The 20,798-nt window shown below is 43.6% G+C and overlaps 1 protein-coding gene across 2 annotated transcripts in view; it reads left to right on the top strand.

Moving 5' to 3' along the window:
- wnt11 (wingless-type MMTV integration site family, member 11) overlaps positions 1–18,458 on the top strand; it is a 19,372-nt gene extending 914 nt beyond the window's left edge. Inside the window, exons 2-7 of one of the 2 annotated variants that reach the window (XM_072658636.1) lie at positions 1,605–1,701; positions 1,782–1,865; positions 7,533–7,759; positions 10,773–11,053; positions 11,154–11,446; positions 17,227–18,458. In XM_072658636.1, the coding sequence (XP_072514737.1) occupies positions 1,783–1,865; positions 7,533–7,759; positions 10,773–11,053; positions 11,154–11,446; positions 17,227–17,401 (1,059 nt within the window). In that variant the 5' untranslated portion in view covers positions 1,605–1,701; position 1,782 and the 3' untranslated portion in view covers positions 17,402–18,458. Of the gene's footprint in view, positions 1–1,604; positions 1,866–7,532; positions 7,760–10,772; positions 11,054–11,153; positions 11,447–17,226 lie in introns of both variants that reach the window. The other variant, XM_072658635.1, reaches the window with a different exon arrangement.
- Positions 18,459–20,798: the final 2,340 nt, after the last annotated feature.

Below are 20,798 nucleotides of genomic sequence, written 5' to 3'. Positions count from 1 at the left end.
CGCCCGCATATTCACCCTACTCTAAACCGCTGAACTTTGCCCCGTAGGGAGGCCCGCAGTGAGCAGCAGGCCAGCGCCGAGGCCGGCTTCCTCAGCTTCCCCAGCTAGTCCTCGGCCGCTGCTCACGGGGAAGAGCAGTGAAGCAGCTGGGCTGTAATTCCCCGGCTGTTTAGGCTGCGTGCCTGGAGTGAAGCAGGAGATTAAATTTAGGCGTATGCTCGTTTATTTGTCTAATCTGAAGCGGCTCCCGAGGGCAGAGTGGAAAGAAAGTACAAGAACAAGGTGGAGAAGAGCCAGGAGTCAGGCTCTTTACTTAGGAAACCACAAAGAGCTCTCTTTTGGGAAGCTCTGCGGCCCAAAAGTGGAACGTGGCCTAAATCACTGGAACTGCGTGTAAATCCACTCTGCGCTCTACCTGTTCCGCCTGAGTCCTCCATATGAAGACTGCTGTGGGTGGATGTTTTATGGCTTGATAAGAGTCTACGTCTCAGTCCAGGTTTTACTCCATAAGTAAAATCTGTTAGAATTATAATAATAGTAATAATAATGCATGTAAATCCGGAACAGACACTATTAATATATATATATTTATTTATATGTATGTTCCTGTTTGGCCTACAGTGTTAAATGTGGCCTAAATGGTGGAAACCCTGTTTACTGTGTGAGGTGAGGCAGCAGCCGCTGGAGGGGAGTCTGCACTCTTTCTGTGCCCTATGCACTGCGGTATGGCTCCTATACACTAACAGGCCGGTCAGGCTGCTGGCTTTTTATAGCGGAGTCTGCCGCTCAAGCGTGCGACACATAACATTTTCTGTAGCTGAAACTTTTCACCTCGTCTGTCCTCCAGACCTCTTCATCAGCACAACTTTTTTTATATTTCTGTCTTTTAAAGTTCTCTAACAACAAAAAAATTGCATATTCATACAAAAAAGCAAAAAACCCACTCCAAATCTGATCTAAATCTCATGTATGAAATCATATATCCTCTATATTGTCATTTTAAGGTGTCAGGTTTAAAGTTTAACCAGTTTCTAAATGTTTTTACTTGTTTTAAGTCTCTAAATTTGGTGTTTTATTTTTTTATTTGCAGATATTTTTGTCTATTAAACATTAATTATTAAAAAAAAAGCTATGTTAAGGAATTATTTCCCAGTGGACTCAAATTTATCTGCATTTAAAGGATAAAAAGACTTAAAACAAGTAAAAATTGTTGAATTAAATGAACTGATTTTGCAGTATTCCTACAGAATGAAGAATATTCATATTTGCACGACATTTAAAACTACTTTCCGTAGCTAAGTGTTTATTTAATTATTTAACTGAGTTGTTTTATATTTCAAAATCCAACTCCAATCAATTTTCTGGAGAATTTTGCATAAAAAAACAAACACTTTTATAAAGTCCGCCCCCCTTTTTAATGCAAATCGAGCTAATTAGGTACGTCACCGATGATTTACGCGTGCTTAGCGCACTCTTTGTCTGCCTAACTGAGTGTTATCTGCTGGATCACTCTGCGAATGTGAGGCTGTGATCAGGGCGGTGGGGTAGAGTGACCGGGCTCTTTCTCAGACTGAGCGCTGCTCTCTGCTTTTGTTTTCTTGCAGCGGGAGAGGCGCAGAGAGAAGCAGCCCAGGCCATGGCCTCTGGCCTCTAACTGCCACCGGACGCCAAGAAGCTGTTGAAGCCAAAGCCAGCGAGTGTGTGAGTGTGTGAGAGTGTGTGAGAGTGTGTGTGCACCTGCATCGCTGTGTTTCTGACCGAGTTGGCTCTGATTTTAGCAGCATGAAGAATCTGCTTCCTTCACTTTCGCTCCACGTCCTGGCGCTCCTGCTCATCACCCAGCAGTGCTCAGGAATCCGATGGCTGTGAGTGTCTTGAATTTCACACTTTTACACACACTCACACACTTTTACACACACACACATACACACACACTGATGTAATCATATGGTCATTTTTACTCCAACTGTTATGGTTCCCGGTGAGATGCTGAGCTGTGGCAGGTCCATCAGTACTGTAGCACTGAGCTGCACGATACAGCGCTGTGTTGATCATCACGATACCAGGCGCTTTAATCCGTACCTTGATACGCGCATGATAGAAGACCACGAAGGAAGGCCGCAGGTTAACCCTGTAGTAACTAGGCCGTGTAGGTGTTTGTATGCTGGAGCTTCACCAAGTATCAGGGTTTTCTCATTCTTGCAGAATTGCTGCTAAAGCACCGATACTGCAGCAGACAGAAATTCTGCTCATTCAGAACCTTTCCAATACCAAGATCACAAAAGACGACCATGCAGAGTGCTTCTCTGAGATCACTGCTTCTCCAGTTGTTTCTGGAATATCAGCCTTTTCTATACTAATAGAACATTTCTATATTTATACGCTGCAATATGCAAATAAGCTCTCTTTTTATGGTACAGTGGGGCTGTACAACATTCCCATATTATCATTTTTTTTTTTTCATAACATGCTGTGAATTTATTTATATAATTTATACTGTATCAGAATTTCCTGATAAACTGACCAATAGAAATGTTTCAACATTATCTGGATAAAATATTTTACATTGATTTCCATTGAACAAAAATCCTCCTTTTGTAATATATATAATATAATATAATATAATATAATGTGTGTATGTGTGTACACGTGCATGTGCACATTCTTTAATTAATGTTATTGCTAATCATTATAATATTGGCCTTAGTAAGACTTTTTTTTTTAAATCAGCCTGCTATGATAATTGCCAATAATCTGCAATATGCAAATTAGCTGTTTAATAAATGTTTTATTTTACAGTAGGGCTGATCTATCTATCCATCTGTCTATCTATCATTATTTATATGTAATATTATTGTTTCTGAATTGTTATATTGTTATTGTAATGTCTTCAGAGTCTGACATTGCAGAAGGTTATACTATGCAAATGAGCTAACAATTAATTCTACACTTATAAGGTATTGATATTTCTGAATGTAATAAAAGGCTGCAGTATGCAGATGAGTTCTCATCAAGGCATTTTGTTTATGGACGTTAGGGGAGCAGAACCGGCGGCACCGGCCTCCATACAACAAATTACATTTCATCACAAAACAGACAAAAACCCAGAATCTCCAGAACCGCAGCTCTGCAAGAGCTTCTCAATGGAATCAATGAGTCATTTGGAGCGTTTCTATTGGTCCGTTCATCAAGAAAATCTGATACAGTATAAAGAACAACTGCAGATTCACATTATGGAGAAAAGTGAAAAACAGTAAAAGTGGAGATACAAGGTTTAGGCGTGACAATGATGGTTTATAAAATTTGTAGATGAAATCAGACCCTATTCTGATGACCTCTAAAGCTTTATATCTCCAAAAAATACTTTATTATTGTTTCGTAGCCCCCAGTATGATCTCACATAACATCAAAAAGTCAAGAGGGCTTGTGCACCACCCACCCCCACCCCCTCCAGCTCCCCTGGCCCCCCTGAAACTGCAACAGTGTGCATTGTAATGTGGTGTTTAGTGGGTTTTAGCGCTGTTCTGGTTTCCAGTCTGTGTACAATCCATCACTGAGCTGCACAAACAGAGCTGCGTTATTTTCCTCTTCTACAAACGGACGGAGTTCTGTGTTCTGCTCGACCTGCTGCAGCTCTTCAGACCCTCAGACCCTCAGACCCCACAGCAGAACCAGCAGAACCGTGGGTCATCAGAGAGAAGGAGGAGGAGGTACTAAGAGAAGTACTAACTGGTGTTAACTGTGTTAATCTCGGCATGTCGCTGGGAGAGAGCGAGGGGGACGGGTCCTGCAGCCGCGCTGAAGCTCCGAGCACAATACAAAACACATGCTGCCATAAACACCTGCGAACGCTGGGTAACCGATGTGTGTGTGTGTGTGTGAGCGTGTGTGTGTGAGTGAGTGTGTGGGTCACAGCTTATCATGGGGCATAGAGTGGCGGCCCCTCATTCCTAATCCGAAACAGACAAAGGTGCAAGAGGGGCAAACTGCTTCTCACGAATCCGGCCACATGTGTGTGTGTGTGTGTGCGAGTGTGTGAGTGTGTGAGGGAATGACCAACCGGGTCATCTATAGGTGCTCTGTCCTGTTAGGGCCACAAACCCACCCATTCCACGTTTAAACAGATTTAAAGTGATTGTGGGGATTATGTGTTTAAAACAGTGGTGTCTCGTGTGTGTGTGTGTGTGTGTGTGTGTGTGTGTGTTTGTGTGTGCACACTACTTTTGTTTGTGTGTTTGTTTGTTAAGGCTTTAGGGAAATACCTAAAACAGGATCAGTCACAGATAAGAGTGTTTACCTCACTTTTACCACTTTTTAGAGTCAAATTCCGAAGAGTTTTGCTGCTTAAATCATTTAAAAATGAAGAGCAGTCGGGTCCAGGGTTTCTACAGCAGTTTGGCCACTATTCCACTTTCTGGAGGAGGTTTCTTGCTATTGAAACAAACAAACAAAACAACAAAAAACAGTTACCAGATGTACCATAAAAAAAACATTAAGAAAAAAATGTATTGGCTATTTTTATGTTCCACAAGTTTGTTTGTTTGTTTGTTTGTTTGTTTGTTCAAAATAGAGTAAACTACACAGAAGTGTGTGGTTCTACAGCCCTAAAACTACACTTAAACTTAACTACTGTTTTTCGTTTTATCTAAGTTTGAACTAAATTTGTTTTTTGCAAATGTAAGTTTTGTTTGTTTTTTGTTTGTTTATTTGTTTTTTTAAGTTTCTCAAATACTCAAAAAGGCTTAAGCTGCTTTTAAAAATGCAGTTATGTTTTACATGTCTGCTAATTTGTTTATTTTTTGATAACCAAAACAGGGTCGGTCACAGACAAACATGTTTTTTATTTGCATTTCATATTTTTTAAATACTAAATTGTCTACGTTTTTTGGTGCAAAATTTCCAAAATTGTTTCTAATCTGTTGATTTCATTTTCCATTTTTTTAAAAAGACAACTCGCTTTTTTAAAGAAACATTTGGATGCTTAAATGGAACCTAAATAAAATATAAAATATAAAGAATAAATATATATTTAAAAAATACTATAGATCTATAATAAATAGTCAGTTACTTGTTTGCCTGTCTGTTAATCCAAATGTTTTAAATGCTAAACCCTTAAAAAAATGTGGTGTAGTCTTTATTTAAGTGCATTCATGTTTAGATAATTGTCAGTTAAGTAATAAATGAATTAAATTTAGGTGCAGATTTGACTAGAAATTATAAAAACGTGAGACAAATGTACTTGTTTTTTTCCCTGCTAAACAAGACACAGATGGATACAATAATAACAGTCTATCAGATTCAGAACAGCATAAAACAATCCGTTCCAGGATTGGAACTGCTGCAGCTTAGGCCCAGGCAGTTGGAACAAAATCCTGGAACGGATTTTTTGTACTTTCTGGCCGTCAATTTTCCATCTCCATCTCGAATGCTGACAGACTGATGAGGGATGGCTTGGAAGTTTACAGTCTTCTCCTTCCACAGTTCCTCTGCTCGTCTCAGCAAAACTACCAGGCCGAGATCCTTCAAATCAAACCGAGCAGGTTTTTATCTCAGGCAGTTTGTGTGTTTTCTGCAGCTCTGCAGCTTCACGTGTCGATGAATGAAGCCTTTGGCGTTTCCTGACACACGTTCTGCCACTCTGTGGTCACCGGCGTCTTAACTCCGGCCAAATCTGTTGGCTAGCGAGTCTTTCTTTCCACTGGCAACTGGTATTTGCCCCCCCTCCCCTCCAACCCTGGTTTTCCACAGGGTGCCAGAGATCTCTGCTAAATGATGCCAAAAGCCCTTCTTCCTCCGTTTATATCTAATCCTGACAGATTGCTGTCTGAGACGGCTGCAGTGTTTGCCTGCTTTTGTTCGAGCTGCATTAGGAGCAGCTCCGGTATTCCGGTATTCTGGTATTCCGTGTCAGATGTGCCGGAGTAGCTTGACTGGTGAATCACAGGACGCTGGCAAACGCTCAGAGAAAACACATTTTACATGATGAACCGTTGTCTGTGTTTTAGCTGCGGCTACAAATGGGAGATATGTTTTTTTTAGTGTTGCATGAAAATGGTATTTAAACCATATGGAATATTATTTCCATACGTTCCATTACATCTTCATGAGCAGCTAATTAGAGCTGTCCATTATTCCTACGGCGTTTTTCACTCTGCTGTTTTTGCAATATTGTTAATCATCTGTTCATCTACACCCTCGTAACGGCATCTTTGGGCCATATTATGGATATCCCGAAGGTTATTGTAGTGGATTGGGCACTGGCTATTTTAATCCCAGGCCAAATCCGAGTCTTTGTTTTAACCACAGTGTTCAGACCGCCCTCTGGTGTCCTCAAGGCGACATTAACGCCCCAATTTAGATGGCCAATTACCCAACCTGTACATATTCTCTTCCACACCCCCTCGCCATCACACCCCAGACACTGGTGAAGGCGAGACCAACACACGCCCCCCTCCAACACATGCCCAGCCAGCCACACCGCTTTTTCGAACTGCTGCTGATGCGATGTCACCAGGCAACCAACAAACGTACCTGGAGGGAAGGTCCGTATACCCAGCTCTGGAGCACCGCCTAGTACACGCCAGTGACGGCCAGCGCCACATTAGAGAGATGGGAGGGGATAGCACCCTACCCACCTACCCACCCTAGAGAGAGCAAAGCCAATTGTATACGAACCAGCAATCCTCTGCAATCAAATCTTCCCAGCAATGTTCCTCCAGAATATAGTAGAAAGCCTTCTTCCCTCGACAGTTTTCAGAAGAAACAATGAATACATGCAAAAAACATCTCCAGTGTGTCTCCAGTTTTATTGTTCTTCACTTTTCTCCATAATGTGAATCAGAATCTCATGATGAACGGACCAATAGAAATGCTGTTCTGGAGAAGCAGTTTTTGCCAGTCAGCGGCAGTGTTGACTTGCATATGAAAGCTGATTCTGCATCTAGAGAATGTGCGATTTCTACAGAAGTGTGTATGTTAACGTTACCTCTGGCTCGCTTGGTTTCAGCTGTTCCAGTGTAATCCGTCTTTGCTGAAGTGCTTCATTTGATCCGAAACAATCCATAACTGCTCAACCTCCGGCTTTCCAACACTCACACTTCAGTTTATTCAGTCTTCACAAAGATCCTTATTGGATTAGTGCATTATAAACGCTGTGCAGTGTTAATAACGCAGTAATAGCTGTGCAGCGTACAGGTTCAGAAGCTGCTGAAACGTTTCATTTGATCTAAAATAATCCAGAACTCCTCAGCATTCCACTTTCCAACATCTACAGTTTCTATATTCCAAAGTTTATGCAGTTGATTATTCTTCGTTACTAATGTTGTTCGTATGAAAAGGTTATCGTATGTCCATTATTACTCCAGTTAAAGCTGCTGGACTGGTGGCACTGGGCCCAAATGATGGCTTTCCAATGTCCACGCTGTCTGACACTATTATGAAACACAGTGTTTCTGTTATAATGGCCAGTCTGGTTATTTGTTCATCTGTAATAATAATCGAAAGCTCTGCTTTTCTTGTCTGTTCTCGTCCAGGTCGCTCTCTGCGTCAACGCAGCACATCAATAAGACTCAGCAGTGCAAGACGCTGACCGGCCTGGTGACCTCTCAGGCTCAGCTGTGCCGCACTAACCTGGAGCTCATGCAGACCATTGTCCAGGCGGCGCGCGAGGTCAAGAAGACGTGCCAGAAAACCTTCGCCGACATGCGCTGGAACTGCTCCTCCATCGAGGCGCCGAAGTACCTTCCCGACCTGGAGAGAGGTGAGCCAGAAACTCAGCTAACACAATCATGAACCCATTCAGAGAACATGATGGAACATCTGATAAAGGCCACAGATTGAGGGGGAGGCAAGGGCTTTCCATACTGAGTTGCTGAGTTGGGTTATCCTGGGGGTGAGCTGTGAGCTGTGGAGCAGTGGAAGAACTGTGTTCTCTGGAATGATGGTGGTGGTGGTGCTCCATCCAGTACTTTTGGCCATGGAGTGTAGCTAGAACTCCCCCCTGTTACGATGCTACCAGTGCTGGGAGGGTGAGGGCTAGCGAAGTCGTCCTCCGAGACACTTGGAGGAGAATGCTAACTGCTACTTCTGTTGTGCTTCACCCTTGATGAGTGATTGGTGGTGGTGGTGGTGGGGTGGGTCATCCTACTCAACCAGATATTATTTTACATTTATACTGAAGGCCTTTAGCTAGGACCCAAAAGATCCCTCTAAGCTTAGATACTACTAAATATAGAGGTCAGTATGGAGCCCACAATACTCGGCAGAACACTTCGCCCAAGTTCTTTTGGAAGAGATGGGTCTTATGTGGGCGTTTGACAGCCAGGGGAAGTTCGACAATGGCGGGTCAAGCTGAGCTATACTTGAAGCTCATGATCCTTACTGATGTCTCTGATCATCAAAAGCCCAACATTCGTAGATGTTTATTCTGTCTGTGTCAGAAACTCAATCTCGATCTGAACAAGAAACACATAAATATGAATTTCAGTCACACATCTCCCAGGTTCTGTCCTTTCTCTGATTAAAAACAATCCAAACTGCGCCCTAAACAAGCTCAGTCTCTCCAAAAAACACAGCGCATCCAACAAGTAATAACACAGTGTTTATATATGGGGAAAAAACCCTGTAGCTCCACTGTAGCTCTGATTCTATACTCTAATAAGCTTCACTGTCACCCATAAAGAGATGCACTCGCTGTTTTATGACTAGTACAAATACATTCGACCAGTGGACTCGACCAGAGGATTGGCCACTAGGGGGCCACTGAGAAGCAACATATATTATTTAATCTTTATATCCTTAAGTCCCTGTGCAGGTAGGCTTCAAATATTCTGTCCGGCCCGGAGGCGCACTGAGGGAGTGATGTGCTGCAGCCTTGTGTGATTTGATTTACTCTGGAGGAAAATGAGCAGAATCCCATTAGAAGTTCTTTATTCTCTTGCAGTCGTCAGAAAAGAATGAGCTGTGAGCGGAGAGCTTTTATGAAGTACAGCTGCAGAAAATTCAAGAACGTACTATTCCTTAGATTCCTACAGACACATTTTACAAACGCTGCAGTTCATTTATCACTTATTTAATAAAACAGTCATTTGTGAAATCGTGGTTATGGAGCAGGTACTGATTAATAAACCGCAGGAAGAATAACCCGGAGCAGACAGATCAGCCTAAACCCCGTATTCGGAAATAATGACTGCAGTTGAAGGAAAAGCAACGTTCACCTGGAGTGCTCTCCTCTAGAGCTGCAGTGGAGCTTCTCGGTCCATCCAGCCTCTCTCAGCACCGAGCTGAAGGGTGTTAGACTCTGTTACTCTTCGTTTGGACCCGTTTAGTGTAAAATAAAGAACTGCAGATCCAGAGCGAGGGGAGTGAGCTACAGTACCGCAGTCCAGGAGCTGAGGAGAACATCCTCACTAATCCCTTTTTTATTAGAGGCTGTTTTTGTTACTGTGCCTTTAAGACCTTCAGATCTGCAGTCTTAAAGAAAAAAGGGGCTACAGAGGGGTCATTGAGCGATGCCATAGAAGAACTATTTTGGATGGTTCCACTGCTCCACAGCTCAATGCTCGGGGGGCTTTATACCCCTCTAGCTCACACCTGGCATTAGGCAGCATGGAGCCAATAGGGTCATGATGTTCAAGATCTGCTCCAGAGGGTCCTATTCTATTGGCAGTACTTCTTCTCTACAGGAACTAGACTAGCTGTGTGTGCATTTGCACATCTGTGTCATCTTAAATCAGTAATCATTTGCTGAATGCATTCAGTAAAAGGGATGTCCACAAACTTTTGGACATGTAGTGTATATGGATGTGCCTGTGGCCCCTTGTTGACCAAAACTGTTGGTCAGTTGTGGGGGAGTAGAGTGAGTTAGCACAGTTAGCACCTCCACAGTTAACAGCTGAATAATGGGCCTGCAGTTGAAGGGGTTAAATGGCTTCTGTCCACTGGCAGTCCTCCTAAAGGCGTTAAAGTGACCACCCACGCTTTCTCCCACTGCTCTGCGGACTCCTTTCAGTTTTCAGTGGGTCGGTGGGACCTGTTTAATTGTCTGAGGTCAGGGTTTACGAGGAAGGGCAGTGGTTTTAATGGCTGCCCACGACGGCCTTTAAACTCTTTCTCCTGACCAGAAGTCCATCATTCCATCTCGGTCTTCATTTCAGGATAAAAGGCTTGATCTTCTCATCCTCTAAAAAAGAGAGCAGAGAGCTCCACACAGCCCGGCTCTGTCGCTCTGCGTTTGATGAGGAGTGTGAGGAGGCCTTGTCTTTCGGTGACAATAGAACCCATTCTGCCCACTGATGGTAGAGATGGTGCTGAGTTGGGCGGTCAGGAGAGGACACTTATCTGAGCTGGTGTGGATTCGGACTGTTTAACCCTTTAGTCCTCAGTTATTACTGCTGTTTGGCTGAAGTACTGTAATGTAATTATTAGTGTAATTACTAATTAAGAATGTCCCGATTTAGTTTTTTGCCCCGATCCAAGTACCTTAATGCAGAGTTTCGGCTAATTCTGACCCAATCCAATCTAAGTAACTTAATGCTGAGTATTGGCTGATACTGATCCGATCCGAGTACCTTAGTGCTAAGTATCGGCTAATTCTGGTCCAATCCAATCTGAGTAACTTAATGCTGAGTATCGGCTGATACTGATCCGATCCGAGTACCTTAATGATGAGTATTGGCAGATTTTGATCCGAGTACCTTAAAGCATCTGCTGATGCTGTAACTAATCCTCTCTCTCTCTCTCTCTCACTCTCTCTCTCTCTCTCTCTCTCTCAGGGACGAGAGAAGCTGCGTTTGTGTACGCTCTCTCTGCGGCCGCCATCAGTCACACCATAGCTCGGGCGTGCACAACCGGAGACCTGAGGCTGTGCTCTTGTGGCCCGATCCCAGGTGAGATACCTGAGCCAGGGTACAGGTGGGGAGGCTGCGCCGATAACCTGCACTACGGCCTCGTCATGGGCTCCAAATTCTCAGACGCTCCAATGAAGATGAAGAAGAAGCCTGGCTCACACGCCAACAAGCTGATGCACCTGCACAACAGCGAAGTGGGCCGGCAGGTGATAAACCTCACCTGTTACACCAAGATTTACTCTGTTACAAATGGGGCGGCGGATCAAAGCTCACCTGTTGCGCTGTTCCCCTCTCTCTCTCGTCTAGGCGCTGAAAGATGCTCTGGTGATGAAGTGTAAGTGTCACGGTGTCTCGGGTTCCTGTTCCATCCGCACCTGCTGGAGAGGCCTACAGGACCTGAAGGAAATTGCCATGGATCTGAAGGCCAAGTACCTGTCGGCCACCAAGGTGGTCCACCGGCCAATGGGCACACGCAAGCAGCTGGTGCCCAAAGACATCGACATCCGGCCGGTGCGAGAAAACGAGCTGGTTTACCTGCAGAGCTCACCTGACTTCTGCACAAAGAACGACAAACTGGGCTCCATCGGCACTCAGGAGAGGTGAGCCGAACGTCTGTACCTGTGGCGTCTGTACCTGTGACAGGTGGAGGTTAAAGCAGCTGAACTGATTGACTGAAGGGTCGTACGGTTCTAATCAGATTGAACTGAATTGGTTGGAGTAGAGGGGGAATCTCAGTAGCTGAAGGGAACCTTATCACCTTGTCGCCTGCTTGTAATTCAGCGAGTCTGAGCAGCTTTGGACTGGCCAGACTGATTCACTGACTGATGACCTGATTACAGATTTTGGGCTGCAGGGCTCAAATGCACTGCCCTGTTAAACGTTCTGTGACATGCGACTTTCCCAGAATGCTCGTAATACAAATGGTCAGATGTTTTCAGTTCTACTAATAATGTAGTCTTAAGCAGTCAGCAGCCAGTTGTATTTATACACTAGTTAAAAGCTGTCTTAATAAAGTAGTAATAAGCAGCCAGTTGTGCTAAGAAGGCAGTATTAAGCAGCCAGTTGTATTAATAAAGTGGTCATAAGCAGTAAAAGTAAAAGGACAGTATTAAGCAGCAATTTGTGCTAAAAAAGACAGTAATCAGCAGCTACTTGTGCTAAAAAGGTAGTAGTTAGCAGCCATGTGTAGTGCAGCCAATTATACTAAGGCATATAATTGTTCTGCAGTTATAATGCAGTAATAAGAATATAGTAATAAGCAGACACTTACTGACATTAATGGCTTGTTAGCACTTAAGAGCATTTGGGGTCTCAGTAGTTCCTCTGGACAGAACTGTGGCCATATTGTCTTCCTATAATCATTCAGTTTTCAGCCGCTTCAGTGGAGGAGAGGATTGTTTTGCGTTGTGCTTCAAGTATGCATTAGCAAGAGTACAGTGTGTGTGTGTGTGTGTGTGTGTGTACACATGCATTCTTGATGTCAGTATGAAAGGCATTTCCAGGCTGCAGACTCTCTGAACTCTGCGTTCCACTGAAATCGGAGATATTTACTGTCACCTCTTAAACACGGCTGAAACCTCTCCCAGAACCCGGCCAGTTTATTTACTCTGGACCCACCGTCTGCTTTCACATGTTAGCATTAGTCTCTCTCTCTCTCTCTCTCTCTCTCTCTCTCTCTCTCTCTCTCTCTCTCTCTGTGTTCTCCCGGCTCTCGAAATGTGTCCAAAAGTATGTGGACACCTGCTCCTCCAATGTTTTTCTGAAATCGAGGGTATTGGCTGGGAGTTTGTCCCACTTTGCCGCACAGACAGCCTGTACTCCTCTGAGAAGGCTTTACACAGGATGTTGGAACATTGCTGTGAGAAGGACTTGATTGCACCCAGCCTCATGAGAGTAAGGTCAGGTACAGGCACGGGGGGGTGTAAGGTGCTTCATACCGCTCTAGCCCACACTCTGCATCAGGACATGTGTGACCTTAGGTCACATGTGCTCACGTTTGCCCCGGAGTATCCGGTTCTATTGGCCGTTGCTTTTCTATGGAGATTCTACAAACCGTGTGGAAGCACCTGTTAGTCATTAGCAAAGCTGTCCGAATACTTTTGGAGACTAGTTCAGTAGAGAATTTTGTGGGAAAGGGTAGAGGCAGTGGTTTTACAAAATAAAAGCCTGAAAACCTAAGCATGTCTGATCTAAAAAGATGTCCAGAAGTATCCAGACACCCCTTCTAATCAGCGAATTTGGCTGTATTAAGGTGGAGCAGTAGATCGCTTGAGTACGTTTCATTTTTAACGAGTGGGTTTAAACGGCTGAAATGGTTAAAATTCCCTCCCTACTATGGAGAGTTTATTTTTGTAGAGCAGGCCATTAATTTTCTCCGTTTAGACTCGGAGATAACCTGAAGTCATGCTGTGTGTCGAGAGCACTCAGCGCAGGGCGTCCTCCAGACAGGCTCAGATAGGGATTCTGACGGCTTGTATATTTAGCGCTTCACCCCCCAGTCACGAGACGCCCCAGCCTTCCATAATCGTTAGCGGCGTCGGCGGTGATATGTGTGACAGTATGGGTGTCTCAGTGGTGGTCTCAGGGGGCTAGAGACTCATTAATAGCAAAGTTCATAGGGAAATCAGATTTACAGTGTCCACCCCCAACCTCACCCATCGCCACCACCACAGATGTAATCGATCGGCCTAGACCTGTTGACTTCTTCAGTTTTAGCACTGAAGCTACAAGCCCAGACAGTAACACACCCCTGCCTCTTACCTTGTGGCTAGTGTGCTAACTTATGGCCGACGTGTTAGGACTTGCATGCTACCCTGTGGCTATGCTGACATGGGGCTACAGTGCTAGAACTAGCCATGTTAGCCTGTGGCTATTGTGTTAACTTGGGGTTAAATTGTTACTAGACTAGCATGCTAGCCTGTAGCTAGTGTGTTAACCGATTAGCATGTTAGCCTGTGGATAGTGTGTTAACTACCTTGCATATTAACATGTAGCTAGTGTCTTACGTTAAGGTGAAAAAATGCTAAGATTAGCAATCATGTTTGTTGGCGTAACATGTTAGCTTGTGGCTAGTGTGTTAGTTTAGGGTTAAAATGTATCTTTATTTAATTGAAATTTCAAATGTTGTGAATGGTTATATATATAAACGCTATATGGACAAAAGTATTTGGACAGATAAACACGAACCTATTGGCACCTATTCTATTGGCTGTACTTCTCTACAGGGACTAGACATGCTATGTAGGTGCGCGTGCATTTGCACATCTGTGTCAGCAATGGATGCAACTTGCAAGAAGGGGTGTCCACATACATTTGGACATGTAGTGTAGATGTTTAGGAAGCTGTGTTGAAATGGTAGTCTGTAATTGACTGTACGCTCACTGCAGATACACAGATGAGGTAGAACCGGGCCGGGAATCCATCAGACGCTGTTATCAGTTCCTGCGGTTCATTTAAACTACCGTTCCAGCAGACAGAACCGGACTCGGAGAGAGATCTGAGTGACAAGCTGGAAAAGCTCCTATCTCATCTCTTAAACAGCCTGTAATACACACACACTCAGCATGTGTCTCCGTGCAGGCCTGGCTGGATGTCCTCTTTAATATAAGGAGCGTATTTAAAGTTAAGTCTGAGAAATGTTCCGAGGCTTAGTGATGATCAGTATCTCTGCAGAAACGAGCGCTGTGGTCTCCGGAGGAAACAGGAGGGCTGCTAAAAGACGTGTTTCCACTTTAGAGCTGAATTAGAGGTGCAGGTTTGCAGCTGCGGAGCGTGAAGCTGACTCTGGAAGCTTATAGCTCGAGCTGTCCGTCAAAGGGACGCTCAGAATGGTTTTAATAGAAACTGCCATGTTTTCTGTGCTGGTTTGCAATAACTTAATTAATATTGTAAAACCGTATGGAAATAGTTATTAGACATATTAGACAGTTAAAACCTCTAACATGGGAAATGCTACACCGATCAGCCATAACATTAGTACCACTGATTACTATCTTCATCCACAGTGTCCACATCCACGTATTAGGCAGTGAGTGAACAGTCAGGTCTTGAAGGTGATGAAGGTGATGAAGCAGGAAAAACGAACAAGCGTAAGAATCTGAGACACTTTGACAAAAACCTGACTGGGTCAGAACATCTTCAGAACATCAGCAAGCAGGTCTTGTAAGGTGCTGCTGGTATACAGTGGTCAGTACCTACCAAAAGGGCTCCAAGAAAGGACAACCGGCTCTTTGACTGATGTTCATGGAGGCCCCGCCCACCTCACATTTTACAGGACTTAAAGGATCTTCTGCTAATATTAGTCTTGGTGCCAGATACCACAGCAGGACACCTTCAGAGGTCTTGTGTAGTCCATGCCTTGAAGGTTCACGAGGGTGACCCACTCCATATTAGGCCTGTGGTTTTAATGTTATGGCTGATCAGTGTGTATCATAACAACAACAACAACCTCAACAAATAAAACCAAATCCTATTAATTAATGTAGCATCTTACTAACGCCAGCTACTGCCGTGTCCTACCTGCTGTAGAATATATGGTGTCTTGCTAATTCCAGCTGTCAGCTGTCTGTAGACCTAATCTCATCGAATGTACCGTCCTTCTAATTTCATATAATGTAGCTTGCTAATTTCCTCATTTCTGCCAACGTAGCACCTTGCTAATTCCAGCTAATATACTGCTACTGGAGTATGTGGTGTCTTGCTAATTCCAGCTAATGTAACGCCTAGCTCTTCTTACAGTGCTCGTATTCACATTTGTCCCGTACTGTAGAAGCCCCCACCGCAGCGGCCCGGCCTGGGAGACACTTTAATTTCAGTAATAGCTCGGTCCCGGTTTTAAATAACGACATTCTTCACCTCCTGCTCTCTCACCCAGCAGCCATCCTCTCTCTCAGCACACAGGCCATTAACGCCACACAATTATAAAACAATGCACTTACGCAGAGTGGCCAGTTGAGCGTGATTTATGACGGAGCTATTCTCCGCTCACTTTAGATGCCTCGGGCTTTAGCGAATGAAAGCCCTAGCAGAACATGGGCCTGCTCGACTGAAATACCAGGCCGAAATGTTCCCCTGGATACAAATCAAATGCCTCTTAAATGGACTTTATGGAGCTTCAGCGTTGAGGATTTAATGGGTGCACGAGACAGACTTTTACTGTAGCTGGGATTTTTTACGGACGGTGTGAAGAGGTGGTAGATATTCAGGAATTGCTTTTCAAGCCTGTGGGAAGTGTGTGGTTTTGTGTGTGTGTTTATGTGCATGCGTCTGGGACTTGTTCTAAAGACATATTCATTGCTCCCGGTAGAGTTCTCCGTGGTTGGGAACCTTTTTTAATCGGATTTTAGAAGCCGAGGGTTAATGCTAACTATGCTAACTGTGTTAATTAAAGTAATTATATATTAAAATGTATTTACATTCAGTTTGATTCAGGATGAACGTCTGAATGATCTAGAAAAATATTTTAGTTTAAAAAATATTTAGTGTTACTCAGCTCTCTTGAACTCGTCATTGGGCTCGCACCTCAGAGACTCAAGACTCAACTCAGATTTGCTACCCAGATACCCGAGACTCAACTTATGCTCACACCCCAGACCTGAGACTCAAGACTTGACTCCAAAGAATTCTCTCAGACTCTGCTCTGACTCACGCTCACATACCAGACACCCAAGACCATAGACTCGACACTCGACCTCAGACTTTCATGCCAAAGACTTGAGACTCAACTGAGATTTGCTACCCTGGGACTTGTACCCAAGACTTAAGACTTAAGACTCAAGACTCTACTCAAAATCACACCCCAGAGACTTGAGACTCGACTCAGACTTAAGATTCGACTTGGGCTTGCACTGCTGAGACTTGAGACTCCACTTAGTCTTGCATCCCAGACTTGAGACTAAAGACTCTGTTCCATATCTCACCATAGAGACTCAAGACTCTACTCTGACTAATTCCTCAAAAACTCATGAATGAACTCAGACTCGCACACCAGAAACCAAAGACCTGAGACTTGACTCTGATCCCAGAGGCTCAATTCTCAACTCAACTCAGACTTGAATCCTGGAGACTCGGCTTGAACTCGCAACCTAGTAACTCAGCTAGGACTCCTAGGACACCTTGGAGACTTGACTCAAACGCTCAGAAACTTGAGACTCATAATTGCATTAAGGAACTCTCTCATATATTCTCACGAACATTTCCTGACTTTCCATGATGAACCGCAACAAATTCTCGAGTAGTGATCTCAGTATTCAGATAGCGACACCTTCCGCGGCAAGTGTAGTACCTGTGCACAGCCATGGTTCCACAGGTTCTGGAGCTTTCATATTAAACAGTCCTTCTCTTCTTTCCCTCCCTCTTATCTCCTCTATCTCTGTTCCAGGCAGTGCAATAAGACGTCCAGCGGCAGCGACAGTTGTGACCTGATGTGCTGTGGCCGAGGCTACAACCCGTACACCGAGAAGGTGGTTGAACGCTGCCACTGCAAGTACCACTGGTGCTGCTACGTCACCTGCAAGAAGTGTGAGAGGACTGTGGAGAGATACGTTTGCAAATGATTTGGCGCCCCTGTAGATGCCTGCTTCGGATCTTGCTTCGCAGCCCTTTTACGAAGAAAAACTACAGCGTAACCCTTCGAATTCTTCGTCTTCTTGGTGTCTAAGTGCGCTGGAGCTCCGGGACTCGTTCCAGGCGGTTCTGCCTATTCTGACTCAGCTGCTTCTAGAGTTTTTTATGGAACTTCTGTGCCGAGAAATCTGGAACTCTCAAGAGTCTAGATTCGACGATGGATCTTTGCCTTTCGAACTTTCTGACCTCACTCAGCTTTTCCTACTCCAGACTTTTCCGGTTCTGCAGACGTGAACAAAGCACTACTTTACGAAGAAGGCTTACTTGTGTCTTAAGCTTTTTTGCCTTATTTTCAAGAAAAACGGTTTATTTTCGGTCTGTTTTACAAATATTCTCAACGCAGCTCCGACCCAGAAGCTGAACTTGCGAGCGAACATCGGTTGACGTGGGTGTGAGAACGTACATGTCGACTTTTTTTTTGCGAAGGCTGCCGTCCTAAAGGGTGTTTTTGTCATCTTTTCAAACAATACGTATGCTCTCATATCTGGAAATCGTGAGTTTTATTTTCTTATACCATGTCGGGGTCACTCTGTAACAGTGCCCCCTGCCTTCCTCAACAAGAAAGTGACTTTAAGAGTTTTCCTAACAAATGTTCTCTGGAACTGGAAGAGTTTTCAAGGGAATTCCAGTTCCGGACTGGGAGGGATTAGTGCGCTCAGATGGTACTTTGCTTTTAGTGGGCCGAGAATGAGGGGAAAAAAAAAAACAAAAAACAAGAAGTGGAGTCTGTGATACAACTCTCAGACATGGAGTAGTTGCCGAATATGATGTTAATGGGAAAATACCTGCATTTACTTTATGTATCCTCACCAAGAACGATTGGACTATATGTGTTTTGTACGCTGTTACGTTTTTTTTGTTTTGTTTTGTTTTTAATCCAAAGTGCAGAACCCAGCTGCTACAGCAATACTACAAGCAGTGCCACGAACCACTTATCTGTGGATGTACATACTGTCATTTTTGTATGCTGAATTAAAAAAAAAGAAATATTTATAGACTAATTAAAGATTCTTTACCAAGTCTGTTGAAGTCTAGTTCTTCTTTATTCCACTTTTAGCACGGATCCATATTTTATTTCATTTTCTCACTTTTAAAATGTTATTGTTAATCTGTCATAATCTCTACATTACTTCTATTCATCTCCCAGATCTTAACCCCTCAACACTCCTAGGCTTATCGCACACTAACTACTGTGTGTTACCCAGTAACTACAGGGGCTTCTGTACAAACTGGAGGGGCTATTCTCTGGTTATAGAGGGTTGTAATAAGACGTTTGGCCTGCCCATGGGCCTCAGGCTTTTTAAGGGGTAAATGGATAAAATATTTTCAATTAATTTCTACATAACTATTTATCTCTTTTAACTGTTTGACTGGAGGTTTTTGTCATTATGCCTTTAAGACTGATATATAATTTGCTGTCATGAATAAACCTTGTATCTCTAAAAAGACTTCACAGGAAAAACAAAAACAACTCTTTAACAAGACTTAATTTCAGGCTATTTTGGATATTGATGGAATTTCTTATGGTCCAATCATGAAATGTAAAATGTAATGAAATGAAAGATACATATTTTTTTTCACGGCCCTGTACTGTGCCTTATTGTGCAGCTGACTCCTAAAACTATGATCTCCTGCCTGTGTAATATAATATGAATCAAATGTACGTCTCTCTGGATCAATGAACATCAAACAAAAAGCCGAAAGGTTCTCATTTATGCTGAAACACCTCTAATAATGACATGGGCTTGAATGGGCGGGGCTAAACTCTGAACTAACTCTGTCTCTTTACCTTCTCCGAGTAAATGGCTAACCAGCCCGACCTACTGGAAGACTGTCCACTGAGGTCCCCTCTACCTGCGTCAGACCAGCTGCCACCTACCAGTACAACCAGCAGGCCCCGCCCCCACCACCACCCATAGCAAACCAGCTGCACACCCTCCTACCACTGCTACCTGTTTAATGACCATGTTCAAACCTAAATGGACTAAATGAACTATCTGCCACTATTAATATCACCACTATTAACTATCTACACCCTGATTAGTATATTATGATTATAACCAGAGCAGTACAAGAGTAACACAGTAACTCTGTAACTTTTATCAATAATTTATTTCTTTCTAATTTAGTTCTGATCAGAGGAGGACAGGTCAGGTCCCTCTTGTGAGTCTTGGTTTCTCCCAAGGTTTCTTCCTCCAGCTCTGAGGGAGGTTCTCCTTTCCACTGTCGCCATTGGCTGCTCACTGGGGGTCTTTGATCCTTCATGTCTTCTTACGTTATATCTTTTTTGTCTCTGTCTTTTACTAATTACTAATTATGTAAAGCTGCTTTGTGATGACAACAGTTGTAAAAAGCGCTTTAGAAATAAATTTGACCTGACTTGACTAAACTACTTTGTTTTTGTGACATCACAAAACAGCAATACAATTCAAAACAGGACTTTAGAGACTTTTTCGCATTTCGTGTTTATACACCATATCATTCATACCATTGATGAGGGCCGTTTAATGACAACATAAAAAAATACAAACATCTTTAATAGTCAATCAATTTTAGTTCCTTGTCTTGAACAAATAACAGTTTACCACAATCACGTTTGATGATGGGATAAATCTGCTGACACTTGATAGGTTTCAGATTGTAGGCCAAAGAGCATTCTCTTAAATCCTAGAAACCCTGGGAAAGTGTTTGTTTAGCTACTCTAAATGCCCTAATAAGTAGCAAATGCAAGGCCAGCAAAGCCTCAAAGCTTGGCACAACCAACGTCACACTTTCCAGCCTTTAACTGCCCATTATTCAGGCCTTTATGAGTGAGGCTATTGTTTCGTTCAGCTTTTTCAACAATGGAGGAACGAAATAAGGCTGTGAGCAGGCGTGGGCCGTGATAAAGGCCGTCGGCAGGTTAAGCCGACTGTTACCACGACTGCTAACAGGAACATGCCTCTCTCGCTTCCATGATGTGAACAGGGAGGTTGTTTTAAAAAATTAAGCTGCAAAGAAAGATGTTTAGAGTGGCTCTCGGTTCTAGATAACCTCCCCCAGTCAGAGCTGGAGTTCTACAGTGGAGGTGAAGGGAAGCAGACGTCTGAAGCTCTACTAAAAGCTCCTCACAGAAAGTTCTTCACCTAATGGTGATGAAGACGCTGCCTGATTCCTGAGACACTGTTCTACCAGAGTTCTGAGACGAGTTCTAGCCAATCCACCCAACCTATACACCCCCCCCCCTCCCCCCCATCACATGCAATGCGAGGGCCCCCTGAAACCTTTATTTAAGATCACATGATATTAACATGGTGGTGGCAATGGGTGCAACTCAAAGTTGCTGAA

Source organism: Salminus brasiliensis, chromosome 16 (genome assembly GCF_030463535.1).
Source record: "Salminus brasiliensis chromosome 16, fSalBra1.hap2, whole genome shotgun sequence".
In the NCBI taxonomy this organism is placed as follows: domain Eukaryota; kingdom Metazoa; phylum Chordata; class Actinopteri; order Characiformes; family Bryconidae; genus Salminus; species Salminus brasiliensis.
The sequence above is the reverse complement of the archived record's forward strand: the minus strand, read 5'-3'. Positions and strand labels throughout refer to the sequence as shown.